The sequence below is a fragment of the Limulus polyphemus genome, unplaced genomic scaffold (assembly GCF_000517525.1).
Source record: "Limulus polyphemus unplaced genomic scaffold, Limulus_polyphemus-2.1.2 Scaffold593, whole genome shotgun sequence".
Lineage (NCBI taxonomy): Eukaryota > Metazoa > Arthropoda > Merostomata > Xiphosura > Limulidae > Limulus > Limulus polyphemus.
The window spans coordinates 353,310-373,818 of record NW_013666203.1 but is presented as its reverse complement, the minus strand read 5'-3'; the positions used below and the strand labels follow the sequence as shown (position 1 = coordinate 373,818).

At 34.7% G+C, this 20,509-nt stretch overlaps 1 protein-coding gene across 1 annotated transcript in view; it reads right to left on the bottom strand.

The window, feature by feature from the left end:
- Positions 1-13: 13 nt before the first annotated feature.
- The window catches only part of LOC106459332 (nudC domain-containing protein 2-like), a 23,704-nt gene continuing 3,208 nt past the window's right edge, over positions 14-20,509 (bottom strand). The window contains exons 2-5 of the mRNA XM_013918953.2: positions 13,517-13,708; positions 3,424-3,472; positions 789-943; positions 14-177 (exon numbers count right to left, since the gene is read on the bottom strand). Coding sequence (XP_013774407.1) covers positions 91-177; positions 789-943; positions 3,424-3,472; positions 13,517-13,708 — 483 coding nt within the window. The 3' untranslated portion in view covers positions 14-90. The remainder of the gene's footprint in view (positions 178-788; positions 944-3,423; positions 3,473-13,516; positions 13,709-20,509) is intronic.

Sequence of the window (20,509 nt, the reverse complement as noted above, 5' to 3'; positions counted from 1 at the left end):
AACAGGTATAAAACTGACAATAACAATTTTTAATTTCATTCTCATGGTGTATACAATAATTCTAAATCTATTTTCATCTATAGCACTCTTTTATTTGTCTTCACTGGACATGACTGTCGGTTCCATGTTGTCATAACATTTGGATAGCTTAGCACTACTGAAGTCAAACCCTGGGTTCTGTAATATGATTAAAATATTAGTGTTTTCAGGAATATTAACTAATTCTAACATAGTACCATCTTTTACAAACACATTAAAACTGGAATTTAATTAAGTCTGCTTCTTTGCATATGGTAGAGGAACTTCAAGACATAAAGTATTGTTTTGGACATCCATGAAAATTTACACAAGGACTATCTGCATTACCTGTCCCAAAGTTTAAAGTGATAGACTAGAGGGAAAACAGCTAGTCGACAGCACTAGCTGGCAACCCTTGAGCTATGATCATCATTCTTATAATGCACAATTTTGTGGCAAAAGGACAGGAACTATAAACCCTTGAATTCTAGGTCCAGCATACCATCCAGACTAAAACAATAAATTAATTTCTCTACCTAGCACATGTAGCAGTGTGAAATTTCAACTTACTACCTTCAAAATCTATTTGATTTCATATGACAAGTCATCAATGAACTTTCACTAGAATGTGTTTGCATGTTCTTAAAACCTAGAAAAGTATCACAAGCACTTTCATACATTTTTCTTATAACATGGGCACAGTTTGCACTGTCTGATACTCACTTCCAAAATGTAGCAAACAATTAAAAGAGAAATTCAATAGGACTTGCCTCAATCTGAAACCTTTCCAGGTCTAGTTTTTTCATCATTTCGAGTTTAAGCCAGGGATCAGGTGCAAACTGTCCTATAAGGAGAGATTCCCAGAACTTTTCAAAGCTTGCAGGTTCTGCCTTGGTGAGTAAGATCACTATCCGTTTCTGCTCCTCTAAGATTTTATTGAAACAATCAGTTATTTTACCCCAACAAACAACACACTGAGCTATAAGGACAGGAAAGCTTATTATAACTGTTCAAAAAATTGGAGCTTTTATTTTGTGGTCTCACACTTAAACAAGCTGTAGTATGATTTATTCATGTTTTAGTGTTTTTAGCACAGTTAAAACAGAAAGCCTCAAAACAGTAAAAAAATGCCTGGTTAATACCATAAATTATGTTTGCATAATTAAATAGAGTAAACAAAACATACTTGCTTTTTCATGATAGTATATAAAACTTAGTGATATAACACCTGATTTAACTGAAGCACATGCTTCTGATTTTACAGATTGTGTTATAGCTGTAGGGTTGATACAAACTGGACAGCATAGTTGTCATAAGAGTTTGTGAATCAAACACCAGCTGGCCTAAGATGCGTGTATTCCAAGATCATACTGTTGTTAAATAAACTGGCTTGATAATAAAGATTATCTTAAGAGCACTTCAACATCTTTATGAGTTATTAATGTTGAAAAATCAATAAATAACAATGTCACTGGGAAACATTTTGAGCCCATACTTAGGTGCATTAAACCCTCAACAATATCATGAAAATTAGAATACAGGCTTAGAGAAAAATGTGGAAGAACAAAATTAATTAAAATAAGAATATAAGTAAATGTGGTACAGGGTATTTTATAAAATTTGTAAAATTAAAAGTAGTATTAACACAGGTAATTTTAATTCAACTATAAGTTAACTGAAAAGCTGTAATTGAACAATATATAAACAGATGGTTTTAAATGCACTCTGATAGTATTTTAACAATTAAAAATAATAATTAAAAGTTATGTGGGGTAGAATAATGAATACAAAAAAGCTCCTGTAAATGCATAAAGAAACTTAGTTTTTTTTTGTCAAATAGTGTGTTACTCACAATGGAACAACATAATGCCCTGCTGACCAAACATTTTGGTCATAGCTCTTGGAATATATTCATTTAGTGTGTGATTTCTTTGAGATTTTGTATATATATAGTTGGTTGTTGGATTGGCTGTATGTACATTCCACAGAATGTATATATAGTTGGTTGTTGGATTGGCTGTATGTACATTCCATAGAATGTATATATAGTTGGTTGTTGGATTGGCTGTATGTACATTCCATAGAATGTATATATAGTTGGTTGTTGGATTGGCTGTATGTACATTCCATAGAATGTAACACACACCATAACTCCTTCATTACATTTGCAACAATACAGCTACAGTTTAATTATTCATATAACTCCCTTCAAACCCATATTTAGCCAATGGCATAATATTGGACAAAGCAAATTTCACCCCTCTATAAACTTTAACCAATAACTATTTAATATAATACAAGATTTTCTTAAAGTGTATGTTAGATGTCTAAATGCAATTCATATGCAACCAAAACTAATCAGCAGATTATATAATCAAACACATGGGCACCCACAGAAATATAGCTCATTTTAGCACCAGACTTTTTACAAAAATAATAAGTGTACTTCTTCAGTCATCATATGCAACCTGAGAGGATTCACAAGTGCAAAATGGGATTCTTTAACTGTAGTATTTTTTTCTTTATACAGCATTAATAGGCATTCATGCAAAATATAAGCAAACTTAAATATTGACATTTATATATGTAAGCATGTGGTCCAAGATCATTCTGATAACCCAGATAACAACTTATGTTATAAAAACTGTTGAACTGGATCTGGCTCATTCTTGTTACTTACCAATAAAGACAATCATCACTTACAATAACAAAGGAAAGATTTATAGACCTATGATGAAACATTATATTATTGTATTTCCAGTAAATAACAATATAAAAACTCGTGTGTAACAAACGCTTACCCTCTTAGACCCTTCTCTGACAAAGAGACTGATGTCATTCTTTGAAGTTACTATTGCAACTACATTTGTGCTGACTTACTGATACACACTACCTTTAGGTGGATCAGAAACAGATTCTTCAGTAAGTTCAGTTCATTCTTCAACATTTAACCGAACCTTGAACACAGAATGCAGGTTGGTTTTCTTCCACTTCTTATCACTCATTGTGAACGGATTTAATACTGTACAACTACCAGATTGAAAATAAACAATCTCAAACACATTCTCCGACTCTATTGCTACTGAATGATTCACTAAGTGGATGGTTACTTGAAAGTTACCTTGAATCACTTAGCCATAGCCATGAAGGTTAAACCCCCTCCCTGTCACTACACCATTGACTGCAATGTTAAGAAGAAAACTAATATTTCCTTTAAAATCTGTGTTAAAACCTTTAAATTAGATCACAACTATATTAATTTATGTTTGCAAAGGATAATATAAAGAAAGAAAAAGTGTTTAAAATCATTGAACAAGACTGAATACTTAACACACATATAAGGCAAGATATTAAGCTCTTCAACTGAAAAAAAAAGAAAGACTGAAAGCTGTAATGGACACATACCTACAGTCCATGTGCTGTCATCAGGAACAACTGTTCTGCATAATTCACCCTAGAAGTATATCGAAAACACACTAGTATGCTCAAAAGTCCAAAAAATGTAAATAGAAGATAATTTTTCTAGTTTTAAATATAATTAATCTCAATCATTCATACACAAACAGAAGAAGCCATATATAAACAATACAAGTACATTAAATAAATATTACTGTATGCATAGCAAAAAATAATAAAAGGTAAAACTCTCAACTTGTTCTCTTCAGCAATATGAATAACTAAAGTAGAAGTATTGTAAATACAGTACAATCACCTAACCTGAAACTGTCACCAAAATATTAAATATAAAGTAACATACTTGAACATGTCACTTTCATCAAGAATGTAGATCAGTAAGTAAAGTACAGAATACCCACATGAACATGGTAACACCACTTGAATGTAGATCAGTAAGTAAAGTACAGAATACCCACATGAACATGGTAACACCACTTGAATGTAGATCAGTAAGTAAAGTACAGAATACCCACATGAACATGGTAACACCACTTGAATGTATCACAGCAAGTGAAATACAAAATGATCAGTTGAGAATGTCACCATCACTGAGATATAGGGCATTGAGTGATACAGAGGATGGTCAGTTAAACATGTCACTATCACTGAAATACAGGACATAATGTAAAGGATATAAGAGTTAATATAAATGTGTCAAGGAGCACTCTCATCGTGATTCAACAGACACAGTAGTGGTTAAGACTGTTGTCATTTGAAGAATGTAACACATCAATGCACATTGAAACTGTTTTTTCTCAGTGACTTTCATCTTCAAGTGTTTTGTCTTTTAAACATTTACTGTTAACATTAAAACTGCTGGTCTTTTCTAACCAATATCAGCCAAGCAGTCTTTGATAAATATTTCTATAGCATATTCATATTTACATGAAACACAGCTCCATAAACCTCTTATACCAATAACTTTGCTTGTTTACTCGGAAAGATATTTTTGTTTTAATGCTAATGTAATTTATCATATTTATTTAAAATACCTGACCCATTACTATACAAAGAACATATTGTCAAGACCTGATTTTTGAAAATTTGCAGAAATGTAAAGTAATTGTCAACTCTACAAAAGCAGTAAGCAGATATTTCATATGACATAAAGTGGAGAAAACTCATTCAATTCCCATCTGGGTAAAACCATTACAATTATATCAAGCTCTCATGAGTTAGCTTGAGCCAAAATAGAGGTTTGTTTCCTGTCATTTCTTAGACATTAACATGCAAGTGATAGTTAGGGACAATTTGTGTATCCATGACTGTGCCTTTAACTTAGTAATATTACAGTTGTCAAAAGTAATGTATTTACGTCACATGTATGCACTACAACAAGGTTAAACCTTGTGTAACTAATCACATGAATGCTCTAGAAGAAGGTTAAGTTGGCTTTCACTTGTTATTATTAAGCAAACTGGCTCATACACTTTCACTAACCTTGAATCAAAGACCACCTGGCTTTAATGAATCATTCACAACAGACCCACCACTTGTCATCATTCCTTCTAACAGTCATGTCTTTGAACTTCGACAATAGTTAATATCCTAAATCCACTGAAAGAGCTTTCCAAAGCACATTTCTATGTGGAAAGTCACAAAATTGATGTCCTTGTGTTTTCCTGTAAAGTCACATAAAGCTGAATAGTTCATCTTTTTCTTTGGTTTGAGTCTGAAGTAATGGGCTTCTGCTCATTAATCAGTATTACATTTAAGATAAATCTGGAATGAAGTGCATGAAGAGTATAAAATATATTCAAACACCTGACCAAAGCTTAGCAGATTACAACAAATAAACATAAATTTTATTCTGTTATAAATGAGAAAGGAAGTTCTAAATTTTCATGAATATGCTCTAAAGAAATATTATTCCTGCATTAAAAATTTTGTACAAAATAAAATACGTTTTGTAAGTTTTAAAGAGCATCAAAATTTTCATTAGGTATGTTTTATAAATACTCACTTGTACACAGAACTGATAGCTATTACTATGCACCACTACTGAAAAGATTCTTGTGAATGTGGCAAGCTTTGAACAAAACTACCACCTCTACACTATCCAATGTGTAATGCACCAGTCTAAGATGTAATCATCATTAGACTATAGCCCATCAGCAGCAGAAGGGCAAAGCATCCTCCATTAATAATATACATCATATTAACAAAAGCTCTTTCTTGATAAGGCAAAAAAAACAACTAGAGGTGGAGATGACAGATGGGTAGTTCTGTGGAAAGGTAAGAATCTATATGAAATAGATTTTCAAGTAGAAAAATGTAAACTTCAGAAATGCTGCTAACCTCTCTAACAAACTAATAGCTAGAATGCCACATTGATAAGATGGTGGAGGGATTGGTGTAGATAAATGATGAGTTCCTTTCTGATAATACAGTGTCTTAAAGGGAAAACTCATACAGCATGTCACTCACTGAGGAAGGGAGGTGGTGCATCACTTGGTAGCAGACCATATCTAGCTCCTGCAGAAAATGTTCTTCAGCCAGTAACAGAAGTGGTAAAGCAAAAGGTACAGTAAAAAACCTCCTTTAAGGTGCTAAAGTGCTGCATAGGTAGGCAAAATGTAAATACTGCTCAACTGTCCTGTATATCTTAAGGGTTTTGACAGAGTATGCATGTGCAGTGAGGCTAGGACAATAAGTCAGGCCATACAGATTGAAGAAATACAAGAATAAGCAGGCAGAGGGAAGAATCATCCAAGACCAATCCAACTGGGCATAACCACTAACACTTGTCTAGTTCTTATTGTAGGGGGGTGGTCTGTACTATACTTCTAGGTAAACCCTCTTAGCCCTTCTTCTAATTTAAGGTGCATCCACTTGGTCTCATACAGTGGGATTACACTGACCCAAAGGGAAAGTCTTCTTATCAACCTCTCCAGTGGCTTGGAACTGGAAAAGGAAGGGTTCTCCATTTACCCCATTAGAAAAAAATGGGATGAAGGAATATCTTTAGGGTAGAACACTAGAGTGATGATCAGACTGAATGGGCATCATTATATCTTTGTAAGATCCCACACTGATAGACTGTGCAAAAAATTATGCAAACATGAATAGCATGCACTAACCAGATGTGAGGGCACAGGTCACACTTGGTGTTGTAGTCTTATTTTTTGTTTCTGAAATACAGCCTGGAAAGTTTTATGGAAGAACCCATTTCAACAGTGGGCACTTAGCAGAGGCAGAAGGGCTTAACATTTTCATCCTCTATTTGTTGCAGATTTCAGGAAAGAGAAGTATTCTCAGTGAGGAAACACTGGCCATATAGTGGGTTCAATCGGCTACAGAATAAGGTTATTAGACAGCTGCAAGAAAATTAAATAAATAACTTACTCCTTAAAGACTGTGAAAATTGGAAAATGGTGACTAGACGGAGACAAAACCCAGATGCAAATGAAAACATAATGTGGTGTAAGCACTGTGACACAAAGGTGTATGGAGTTCTCCACATCCCCACCTGTAAGATAAAATCTAGAAGACATTGATGACTAGAGGCAAAAAAAAGCCATAAAATGATGAACTTGATGGGAAATGACACAAAAAAGATGAAAAGTTTCATCATTCATAGAAGGAAACATTAACTGGATGAGTTGTTGAACCCAAAAGCGGAAGGAAATAAGTTATGAGAGGAAGCAGAATCACACAACAAGGAAAAATAATGTTGAATGCCTCAAAGAGGGACAGTACAAGTGAGATAATAACAAACTGTTCTAATGGGTCAAAGAAGATGATAGAAGTCAGAATGATTGTACAGAGAAGAAATGGAAGGAAGAGTGATTGAAGAAAACATTCAATCACCATCTGGGGAGGAAGGAGTGGTCTGGGGATAAAATCAACCTGTTCCTGTAGTAAAGAGTATGGGAGATGTCTCTCACAAGCAAAGAGAATAAAATACATCATTACAGAAAGATGGATGGTACAGAGAACAGGTGGCCAAAGGTTTGATTGGGGGACATGTGGTAGTCCTAAGAACTAAACAGTCAGGAAGAGAAACCAGATGAGAAGGATGACTGATGAAATAGAAAAAGGCCAGGGAAGAGATGGAAGGTCATTGACCAACATAAAGAATGTGGTTCAATATATCCCGATTCACAGCATCCAAAGCCAGAGTTGTAGAAGCCTAAAGTTATGACTAGGAAAGTGGAAACTTACCAGTGAGGAGAGTCACAATGGTATCAATAAGTGTACTTACATAGGGGGAACAAATCCACTGAAACATCAGTGAATGTATAGACAGCACCATGGGAAGGATACAGTCCTGACTGCATAGCTGATCCACCACCAAGGTCAAAGCTCCTATGATAACAACAGCCTGACAACTAAATGTGGTGGTTGTAAGCCCAAAGGAGAAAGTCACAAGTCAGAAAGCAGAGGTCCCATGAGTGTGTGCCTCTCTGTTGGTTTATGTAAGAAATAACAGTGAAACTGTCTGTAAGATGACCAGTCTGAAGATGGTGGTCAAGCAATATCTCAAGGATGTTGATTCTGATAAAAAGTTAGCACATAGGATCGCACACAAAGTAAGCAATGAATTTCAAAAGAAGACTGAAAACTTAAGCACTTTCAAATGGTAGACTATTCTTCTTCAGGAGAATAAAGGGTGATGATTAGTGAGTGCAATGTAACATATAGGTACAGATGTTGATGTCAGGTAAACCAGATGTTACAGATGAGTTGACCTCGGAGTCTAGCCAATCATAACTGGAGATGTTGATGTCAGGTTTAGTTTTTACAAAAGAAATTTGTACATTACGTGAAAGATGTAAGAGTGATAACAGTTAAACATATGTTAAAACAGTTTTTATACGATAGAAAAGTAAACCTCTTCTATTCCTCATATCCAATCCACAAAGCCTTCTCATTCCAAAGAGCATACCTCTGTATGCCAAATTTCTACTGTACTTCCAAACCACATTTCTATCACTGTTTCTTTTGGAACTAAATATGACTCTTCTCTTAAATGCCATACTTATGCAGAAGTTACAGCTTCCACTCCTGTTTCCAACAGCCTTTTCCTAAGCCCTAAACCTAACACCCAACCCAAGAATCCTGCCTCATTCACAACCTTGCAATCCAAAGTGCATACATTTGTAGATCACACCTCTATATTTACAAGCCCCTTTTCTATAACTACTTCTCCTGGAACCATTTGAAAGTCTACATTTGACCCTTCTCCTAAATGCAGTACTTATGGAGAAGTTATGGCTTTCAATTTTATTCCTAATAATCTTGTAGTAAGCCCTAATTCTGATGACCTTCTAAACTTCACAACCTCTGAGGCTTTTCTTCTTCCAAATGCAGAATCTTCTGCATCTCTTGAACAAAATATTTCCCTTATTATCCACTATATTCTACTAAGTCCTAAACCTGACAACTTTCTAAACCTAACTGACGCTGAATCTTCTCCCAGTTCCATAGCAAAATCTTCCACTCTCCTCAAGCTAAACATACCCTTCACCACAAATGCCCAGATGCATTCTCATATAAACCCTAGCAAAACTTTCAAACTACTTAGAAAACTGAATGAGAAAAGACTGAGATACATTCACCATACCACTGTGTTAGGACAGCATTTACAGAGCCAATAACAAACTGTTCTGTTCACAATGGAAGAAAATCCTCCATTCCACCTCAGTTACACTAATGAAACTCACACAAGACTTTTGCAAATCCATAATAGACAAATTGCCGAAATACAAAATCGAGAACAAAATTTTTCCTGCTAAACAATAGAAACTTGATGTATTTATAAAGAAAAAGTCTTTCAAAAATTGTGTGAAAACTAACAATCAACAAACATATCATAAGGATAAAACCTTAATGTTTCTTTACAACAAAATACTAATTTTAAACAAACCCATAATAATACTGCCAATGAGCCTTTGATTAATAACTCTAACAATACAAACACATACATTGAGCTTTTTCCTAAAATAAACCCTACTTCCAACTCCTCTAATTCATTCTGAGCGACCCAAACCCAAGAAAACGTCCAATGTCATCAATCTGTTCTCTAAAATATTAACTAAAACTCAACATAAACTTCTCAGTAAAGGTATCAATTTCTCTCCTATCACTAAAAACATGATAGCTTCAAAGTTATTTCCAACCAACAAGAATTTGCAAGCAGATTAAGACTTTGGGAATTTTTTCAAAATAAAACCACTAAAGCAAATAATTTCAACTCACAGCTTAAAGAAAAATCCTCCTGGTCACCCCAGTCAACAGAGAACCACACTTAGAGAGCTTTATTACTGTAGTTGAGAACAAAATAATTCAAGCCATTAACTCCAATTTACAACTACAAAACAATATCTCCTATAGTGAACATACTGCTCTAATTTCACTAAAATATGACAATGACATTATTATTAAACCAACTGATTGTCATTCAAGACAAGTCTGATTATATCAACAAACTTTACTGACAACTTATGACATAAACCACTCTAAAAATGTAGATTTGCATCCCACCCCACAATTTGTTAAAATCATCAAAGACATGCTAAGTAGCTTACAGAAAAACCAACACATCAGTTGTGAAACTTTACAGTTCCTTTCATCTAAACACCCAGTTCTGGGTTACTTTTACAGGTTACCAAAAATACACAAACCTAACAATCCTAGTCATCCTGTTATATCCAATTGCAGTACGCCTACTGAAAACTTATCTGCCTATGCTGATCACTACATCAAAGATATCCATCCCTCTATGTTTGACATCATACGTTAAAGAAACAACACATTTTCTGAACATGATCTCTGGCATTAACAGTAGCAGAAAACTTCCTCCAAACACTATTTTCTGTCATATGGATGTTTCTTCTCTGTACACAAACATTCCCCATGACAAATGCCTGAAATCTCTAGAATCTTCTCTGATGAAATTAGAAAACCCAACACTCAAACTATTATAGACTTAGCTAAATTTGTTTTTACACTTTGAATTTAATAATGAGTTCTATACTCAAACAAAAGGCACAGTTTTGGGGACCAAAATGGTACCAAACTATGCCAACATTTTTATGAGAGACTTAGAAACAATACTGTTGGAAAGTTGTACAGACAAACCGAATTTTTGCAGATGCTACTGTGATGAATTTATTATTATATATTTATTTTAATATTGATTTTTGTTTAAATTTAATTTATATTTAGAAATGTACATAACTTATACTGTTAAATAAATATTGTGAAACTCTTGCCTATTCTCTAAAGTTATAGAAGAAAACCAAACCAACAATATATTTCTTATGTAAACGCTAGTGTTAGCATCAGTATTGTTACGTAAACTGAAATTCTCCACATGCCTATCAATATAACCAATGTGCCGCACCCAAAAACAGTATCTATTATTGGTATGCTATAAATTTCGGAAGCTATAACTGTGATTGTTATAACACTTATTAATCGAGTAACTTCAGATATTTGATCAGGAACATTTATAAAGTTCTAATATTACAAATCATTTAACTTCAGTGGATTCACATCGGACATCAGTACTTTTACAAAGATATTATATAACTTCAGAGGTAAAAGCAACTCGGCCTGTAATCGGTGTGTGATCAGCAAGAACTACAGAGCTAGCTAGCTCCCTATTAGGTGAATTGTACAAAAGTCAACTTAAAATTAACTTGCTCATCGTGAACCCTCGATAAGATATCAAGGAAGTTCCAGATTAGAAAGAAGACTTTACATTGCTTGTAAGTTTGTAAAACTTTTGTATACAGATCATTGTTTGTAATAACTGTTATTGTAAACTATATTATTGTTTGTATATTAAAATTGTAAAGAAGCCAAGTTAAGTTGAACACTGTGGAAGAATAAATCAAGGCCATGGTGGAAAATAGGTAGGTGTGATTGTCCCCAGTGAAGCTGTTGGGGTCACAACATAAGGCCTACAAAGAATCGTGAAATGTGGACAAACAGAGAAAAAGCTATGCAAGGCTAAGATGAACAAATTGAGGGCAAGAGAATGAGGTAAAACAAAGGAGAAGACAGAGATGTCCAAGCTGGACTGAAGCTTAATGGGGTTCATGAAGTTGAGACAAAACTATAACAGAAGAAGGAAAGAGATGATAGTCAAAAGAAGAAGGAAGCCAACACAGCAAAAGAGCCCAAGATTCATCAAAAAACACTGGAGAAAGAGTAAGAATGTCATATACCTGTGTAAGCAAAGCAGTAAAGAAGCAGGTGTTAGGAACAAAATCCTTAAAAGGTGAGGCAGATTTATCTGAAGGAACAGGGATAGGAGGTCAAGAATCTTAGAACCAAAATTAGAATGGAATCAACCACCTGGTGCACAATGGTGGTAACATTACTGACCATCAGATTATCTCCCATTGCAATCGAAACAGTAGAAAAAGTGGAGTGTCAGGAGCTCAGGAGGTGTCAAAATCATGGCTATGTGAACTGATATTTAAATTAATCTATGACACCATTTACTTTTTTTTTAAAGTAGATCTGGTATGTACATGGTGTGTAGGCCTTGATAATTGACTTAATGATATAAATTTTGATTAATCATCAAACCCTGAACTCTAGGTAAATAATGGTTGGTTGTTTGGTTGTAATTTTTTTGATGCAAAGCAACTAGGCTATCTATGCTAAACACCTGGTAAAAACTGTAAAAGTAAAATTTTTATCAAATGTAAAGATAAATTGATTTAAAACTAAACAAACATCCAAAATGCAAATAAAAGATTTAAATCAAATTAAAAAGGCCAATGGCTTGTGAAAATTTAAAAATACAGTCAAGTTGAACAGTGTCACCATTGCCAATTACACCCTCCAATGTCAGGGCTAAACCCTTAGAAAACAAGTCTAAAATGGTGCCATTGCTTGGAGATGGCACGACAGTCAAATGTGGGCTGTTCTGAATTGAGTGTCTCTGCCCAAGACTTGATGGTCAAAAAGGCAGAGGAAGAAACAGAAGTGCTAGATGCACAAGAAAAGCTCTTGCTGAGAGTATTGGTGATGCTCTGTACATTGGCAACTTCCTGGCCATTGAAAGCAAGATGGAAAGGGGATGGGAAGCATACCCCCCATTGACCTTCTGAATCTTGTCCCATATGACTTTGGAACTGTAAGTATAAGAGATGCTAGTTGTAAACTTAATCCAAGACTCCTTTTGGCTTTGACTTCTGACCTGTTGAGCATGGGCCCACTGGAAAGCAATGCAGTTAGACAGGGTGGGATACCTGAATAAGGTATCCCACACCTGTTTTTGAGCCTTCTGTACCCGCTGGCAGACTTGAAATTACCATGGAGGAGGATACTGTGGGAGACGTGTCAAGGTTTTGGAAATAGAATGAACAGCTGCATGAATGATAAAATTAGTTACTGCCTCCACGCAGTCGTTAATAGATAGCAGACTAATGAAAGCAAGATTGAGTTCTGAGAGAGATCATAAAGAAATCATGTCTCAAACTCTTGAACACGTATCCCAAATTATGTAATTTGATTAAGAGAAGAAATGAAATTAATGGAAGAGAAAATAATAATTTAAATAAGGATTTCTAACTGAAAGGTAACTTTCACAAAAATAAAGGGGAAAAAAACTACAAATATGAATGACAACTAAAAGTTTAAAAGAATAAGTGAAAAAATTCTGTAACTCATAATGAAAAAGCATTTTCTATTAATACACAAGGTGCCCATGAGGCATACTGCATACGAAGAATGTGTCACCCTCCTACTGGTGGAAGGCTATAATATAATACTGATTGCAAAACAGACTGCCACAGAACATGTTAATACATGTAGAGGTGCGAGTTTCATTCAATTTTTTTCAGCAGTGGCATGAGATAAGAGCTATCAGTCCTGTGGATAGGAGAGCAGTTTTGGAAATACTGTTTTATCAGTGCATTATACAATTGAAAATTTAACACTAATTTAAACAATTAAAGTGCTGCTCAGTTTGATTTTACATCTTTTTTTTGTTTTTGTAATAAAATCAAAGGCACACACATCAGTGTCTATTTAAATTGTATTATGTGGTATGGTTTGATATGCAGCAAAAAATTAATACCTTGAAGATTTCCTTCCCTTGGACACTGCATTCAATAAACTTTGGTCTTATACTGATATGCACATCTTTCCCTCGAGTTCCTTCTTCTACAAAAATTTCAATGAATACTTCAGTCACAGTCTGCCACCAACGACCCCATGAAGTCTCACAAGCCACAATACCACTGCGTTCATCAAAGTGTGACAAAGACATCTGGATGGATAAAAAATACACGATGTGGTTAAGCTATAATATCCAGATTAAATAGGTATGTTATTACAAATACATATGGTATTTGAATTACAACAAATGCCTTTATATATGATACATATATATATATTCTTTAATTACAAATGGAAAATTCTCATGTACATTCTCTAAAAAATATATTGTTCCAATGTTAAAAACTTCAACCAGGTTTACATTGCCAAATCTAAAGAAATTTTACATAACACATGAACTATATCACCCGATGTACACTGCCAAATCTAAAATAATTTATACATGAGTATTATACCAACCACATGCTTACTGCAAACTTTGAAGAAAGTTCTATATCATAAAACAAAGGAAATACAACCAAAATACACATGTATCCTGTCTTATTACTGAAGCACACATACATCACAAAGTTCTGAAAACTATAAAAGATCAAGATTTTTCAAAAGTGTGTGTTAGGACTGATGTGTATTGGCTGAGTGAGCCAACTTAACTAGTATTTTTGCTGTTGAGGTATCAAGCAGCTTACAACACCAATTTCTGTTTCATTATGAATTTCTTTACTGAAAATTGAAAACAGTTTAACAATTATGCAAACACATTTTCTTCTAGAGTTAGTATACTTCAGTGATAAGTCTTTTTTTTCTAATTTTCAGAGATGTATAATTTCTACTCTATCAATCGGAACCAGCACTCAGATCTATGTGGATGTGATACAACATTCACTGAAGAACTGATTTTTGGTGTACGATATGCAAGAGAAAGCAATCCTATAATGTCTTAATAAATACTGCAAAACTTTTATGTTTGAATTATTTGCAGTATATAGTATACCATACATCTAATTACATAAATCATTAATAATAATATTTCTATTGGAGTTTTCTGAGGTGCAATGACAACCTTACAGGTAAGAATAATTGGAGATGCAGCAGAAAATGTTACATGTTACACTGAATTTCTCACCTGAATTAGGAGACTGGAAGTGGAAAACAATCTTTATTTACTTTTAGTAGACAAATATGTACAATTCAATGCAGACAAGCACAAACAGATGCAGAGCTGCACTACTTTCTAAGAACTAGAGAAAGTTCTAAATCAGAAATTGTGACAAAATTAAGAGAACTATTATATATTTCTTACAATATGATCAGTTGTCACTCAGGTTAAAATCAGGATAACACAGCACACAAACATTACTAAACTTCTGCGTGAGTGATGCTACTAGAAAAAACTAAAATACCCAACTACAGGATTCTTCAGAAACACCTTCCATGGGAAAGTTCCCAAGGGGGAATAACTTATGACAATATGTGACCAACAAAAAAGTAGGGTTAAGACATACCATTGTCAACTGCATTGCACATCAAATACACATGCTGAAAGTTTGTGGATTGTGTAAAAATCTTGATAAAATAAACCTGTTCAACTTTCCAAGCTAAAAGATAATGAGAGCAAGATATTTTCTTGCATACAACTCTCTTCTTTGTCTTCAGCCTGACCCAACATCCCTAATTTTAAAACCAGTAAAATAAAAAAAACTTTATTGACTATACAAATGCTTTCACAGCACAAAATATAGATAAAGCAAACAAGTAGAACCCTCTAACAAAGGTGAATTCATTATATTTTCTATATTTTACAACACAACTTACCAAAATATAATCATGTAAACATACCTTTAATTTTTACATGATTATACTTTTATGACAAAATACACAGTAAAACATATTTTCAGTTTTACTTAATAACTTGTTTAGAAAAATTCAAAGTAAGTCACTTTTTGAGAAAATTTAAAGTAAAACTTCTTTCTATTCTTGTAGTATGAAGACTTACTATATGTTTTTACCCCTTTAGTTAGAAAGCAAAATTTTTGAAATCATTATGTTTTTCAGAGTTTCCCAGCTGAACACAAGCAGTTGGGTGAAATACTAACTTTAACTTTTATATTTGGATAATAAACATCCAGACCAAGACAGAAGCTTCTAGTCTGGTTCTCTGGCAGGAATAACCATGTTGTTTTTAATTAGCGAAGTGAGTTATTCTTGTCAGTGTGTTAGATATACACAGCTGTTCATTTTAAGAATAATAAGAGAATATTATTTAGTTTATATTGTGTGAGCTTTAAAGTAAGCTATTTTTAGAAGCAATAGTTATGGCAATTTTGCTTACATAACTGTTTACAAATCATTTGTTGAGAAGTGACGTCATGTTACTTGAACTTTCTGAATTAATCTTGTTGCTTTAAGTGTGTATTGTTACATCATAATGTCTTATACTTAGTAGAAAGTGCCATGCTTCAGTTGGGGGAATATATACAGGTTAGTGAAAGTGAACAAAATGAAGTTAGACTGCATGTGAGTTTAGCCATAATGGGCAGTTTCTAAACAGATTTTACAGCTTGTATTGTAATAAGAGAAAGAGGAAAATAATTTGTCAAACTAGCCTGTGTGGACTTTTGACATAAAAGAGAATTATTTAAAGCTCTGGATACAACTGTGGTAACCCACGAGGTAATGCAAGAAAATTATCACTCATTCTATTGTGATAACAGAGTAGAGAAGAAAGCATCCAAAGAATGCCCATGGAGTGCAACTGCTTTTGTTAAAGGAACACACTCATGGCAAACCGCATCCCATCTGAACTAAGTATGCTCTTCGTCTGTTGTGAAGATGTGTCATGAAATCGGACAAAAAAAATCGGATGTGCCCAATGGTGTAGAGTGCCTAGGGCTTATCAGACCATAACAGGCAGGTCAACTTCAGTCCAAAACCAAGCGACATCAGGTATGTATCATCCGGTCTGTAGTAGGAGGAAGATCCTTACCATTATCATCTCAAGACAAGGAAAGGGGAAAACAAGTTTCATTCTGCTATCCTTGTCATGACATGTGTGTGTAGACCCACAACCAATATCAGCCACCTGGGACTCCAACATCCGGGCAACAGTAGGAAGAGGGCTCCCTACCACCACCTAATCCAACACCAGACCACCTACAAACTGACATCCAGGCAGCTGTAGGATGAGGGGTCCCTGCATTTAGTGTTCAACACTATATAGACCAACAGGACACCACCACCCTACTATCAACTGAATGGGATGGAGCACACTCAGGAAACCTCCATGGTCCACCATCCCAACAGCTAGAATCTGGTAAGTGGTAAGGACTCCCTTACTCCACTTGAAACCCTACTTTACTCCTAATAGTCCACGAAGTGGGACAGTCTGGAACAGGCATATTTATGATACAATATACAGCAAGGTGAACCTACTAGCAGTGTTGCAGAACCCCATCTTAACAGTGGGTGTTATAAATCTTAAAAATCATACAGTGCAGATTTGGGGGCTGGTCCAGCTCCTTTTCATAACCAGACCACCAGAGAACCAAAATCCAGAAGATGGTACAATGGGGGTGCCCCAGCCAAATAGTATACCTGGAAAGGCACCACTCACCACAGAGTGGGATCCAATAGAGAAATTTTCATGACCCTGTAATGGAAATAAAAGAATAAAAAATTAAACCCATTCACAATTGAATCGATGTGTGGAGTATGGCTATATGTGATATTCAATATCCAGGTGAGGAGGAAATAGCCATATGATGCAGGTAATGGGAGATAAAGGTGTTCAGCATGGTCCACAGCTCTTATCAGTCATACCCGAACACACACACACACTCGATAATTTGATCAATAGTTTAGTGTATTATAGTTGTTATTTTTATTGTTAATTGTACAAGTGAGTAAACATTTGTTCTTTGTGTAAATCTGCATTTTGTCTCTTCCTTTGTAACTGTGCTTCAAATAATCAGGAAATCTACACCTAATCCAAGATCCTTCAGTTAGCAGGCTTAACTTCTCCGATTTGTTGGTTATCTGCAAAATACCACATTTATTTAATGCTATGTTTAGGAATATTCAAGTTAAACACTTTTTAACTGAATGATAATAAAGTCATATACACAATATTTCACCCTTAAAATTAGATAATACAACTAATAATTTTGTAAAGTTAACAACATAACATATGGACAACAAGGGACAATTTGGTCCTTTACTGCTGTCCTTGTACCTACCTTTGAGAATAGTAATACTTTACACCCAACCTTTATATCTCAGGATGTCATCATAAACTACTGTCTTAACTGGAGGGTTGTAGGTCTTTTCCAAATCTTAAACTTCTATCCTATCACACCCCTGGATAATCTTATAAGCTTCAATAAGATCACCTCTTATCCTTCTTTTTTCTTAACCTACCTCTGTAAGATAACCCTTACATCTACAAGACCATCATATTAGCCCTCTTCTGAATTCTTTTCAAAAAATCGATATATTTTCTTAGATAAGGAAACCAGAACTGTACACACTATTTCAAGTGATTTATTTAGAGGTTAAGTCTATGTCCATAATATTTCATTTTATGAATGAAATAACGTAATGACAAGTATGTGAATTACCAATTATTAAGAATAAAGTCTATATTTTTCTGTATACAAGAAACTTAACAAATAAAAAATAGAAAAAATGTTGTATGTTTACACCCAAAGTAGGATGTTACACATCTAACAACAGGCTTTCCAAGGTGGCTATGAACTTATAGCTAACTATTGTCAATTTCTGTATCATTTCATTTGCCAGATTTCTCTTGGTTTTCATGAGCTAAGCATGAGCCTGGCTACCTTGAATTGATTGGATTCATTAAAGTCATTCCCTTATCTTGTTCTTATTTGTACAAGGTCCAATCTCCATCTACTTAGCTACCTGGGCCTGGCAGTGTTGTTTTGGGTAAACTTTCTGCTGTAGGATGTTGTGGACTAGATCAGTGATTAGAACTGTTGTCCAAAGCTCCAAATGTGCTTCTCCAATAGTGGGGTAGTGAAGAGGAGGAAGTAGACTCCCATTACATTTATGTTTGAGGAGGGGATGGTTTGGAAAGTGTATGGCCTTCCCAGGGTTTCTTGTATAACTTACCAAACTTTATCTCTAGAAAAGTCTTAATGGGTTTAGGTATGTAGTGTTTCCTCACAAGATCCAATAGGACATTTCACTGGAATGTGCTGTCTACTTTTCTTCTTTCTTTTATTTACCACCTTGATATAAAGCTGCATCTTAGCTGCCATAGTTGGTGGTACCGCTTGCATTACTGGGTTCCAAAGGGACAGCGAAAGAGTTCCCAGGTAGTTCTGGATCTGCTATGGTCCTGGACTGGAGGTGCTACCAATGTTGGGTAGACCTTGGGAGACTCCTCCAACCCCAGGGCTCTACAAGATGCTGCATGTATATGTCTCAACTGTTAGCCAACATCAAATCTTCATCTACAATTTATCCTTTAGCTATTGAGAAGTCTAAGTCTTTCTCAGAAAATCTTAGAATAGTCCTCAATTTCACTGAAATCACCAATTAAGTATTCTCCTTCAATAATGAGAACATAGGGTGGTTATCAATAAAACGAAATTAACTGGAACCTTTAGTAAGTCCAGTTCAAAATAAGATAACCAGAAGAGTTGAGAATGTTACCTTGTACAGAAAAAGTCAAGATTGAAAATACTTGGTCAACTTGGTTTTTGATTAATCATAAAATCAGCAAGATATGTAGATTTGAAAGATATAACATCGCAGTTACAACTATAAACTATTCTAAAAGCAGAATTTAGACATGCAGTGTCAAAATTATTGCCCTGATAAAGTGCCACTTCTACAGGCATATTTATACAATCGAAGAAAATTTCTGTAGAAAATGGCTTCCAAGCATTTGTGAATGCCTGTGTCCAGCAGGCTTCACATGGAACATACACTTGGCTATTATACAGCCATACTACTGTTTGGTTGTTAAAGAAGCAAAGCATGATTCTGATGAGAAAAGATGGAGATTAAACTTACGTACAGGTTCTTATGAAAATAACTGAAATCAGAATAACCACTGAACAAGCACCAGCATCTAGCTCCTGACTGTGAAAATCCATTAGCACAACAAGTTAATTTCATAGAACTTTTTATCCAATACAAGCAGAGAGTACAAGATGAAGCAACTACAAATTAATGTTGCCCAGATGTTACACACTGATTCAAACTACACAATCAAAATATCACATGTTCCATTGCACCCCCAGAGCCCACTGAATGGGACACATAGTCAGGTAGATTAGCATGAAAATAGTGACCTGCTGGAACAAAGCACCACATCTGGTATACTCACCCTTCGGGATGTAACAAATGATATTAGAAGAGGTGCCACCTAATATTATGCCTTTGATGTCCCAACAGCCCAGAAGAAGCCCTTTGTGGTGTAAACGTTAAAAAGAAACTAATATCTGAAATAGTTGTTTTAAATTTAAAGTATACTTCACCTCATACTTAAGTCTTACATTAATATATTAATGAAATTGCAGGAAATATCAGTAAGCAAAGCTTCTTGGAGTTAGAGTCAGGGGTAGTTTAATGGGTGTCTACAAGAACTTGAAGAAAGTGTGTGAATTTTATGGCCATTTTGTTTGGAGGAGGAGATTTTACAACAGAGGATAATAACTTGTGACTTTTGAAGTGCTGACAGGGCACTTTATGAAAAACTGTACAGACAATTTGACTGCCAAGAGTGGCCTGAATGGAAACGATTTTTGAGGTTTTGTATGGCTAATAAATTTGATAAAGAAGAGGATGCCTGCAATGAGAGCACAAGTAAAAGCTTCCACTGTTTCATTGATGAAACAGAGCCCTTTTCTGAATAACATTTTTGCTCTTACAAATGATTCTCATGAGGAGAGTTTTAATGCTGTTATAGAAAAATTTCAGGATCATT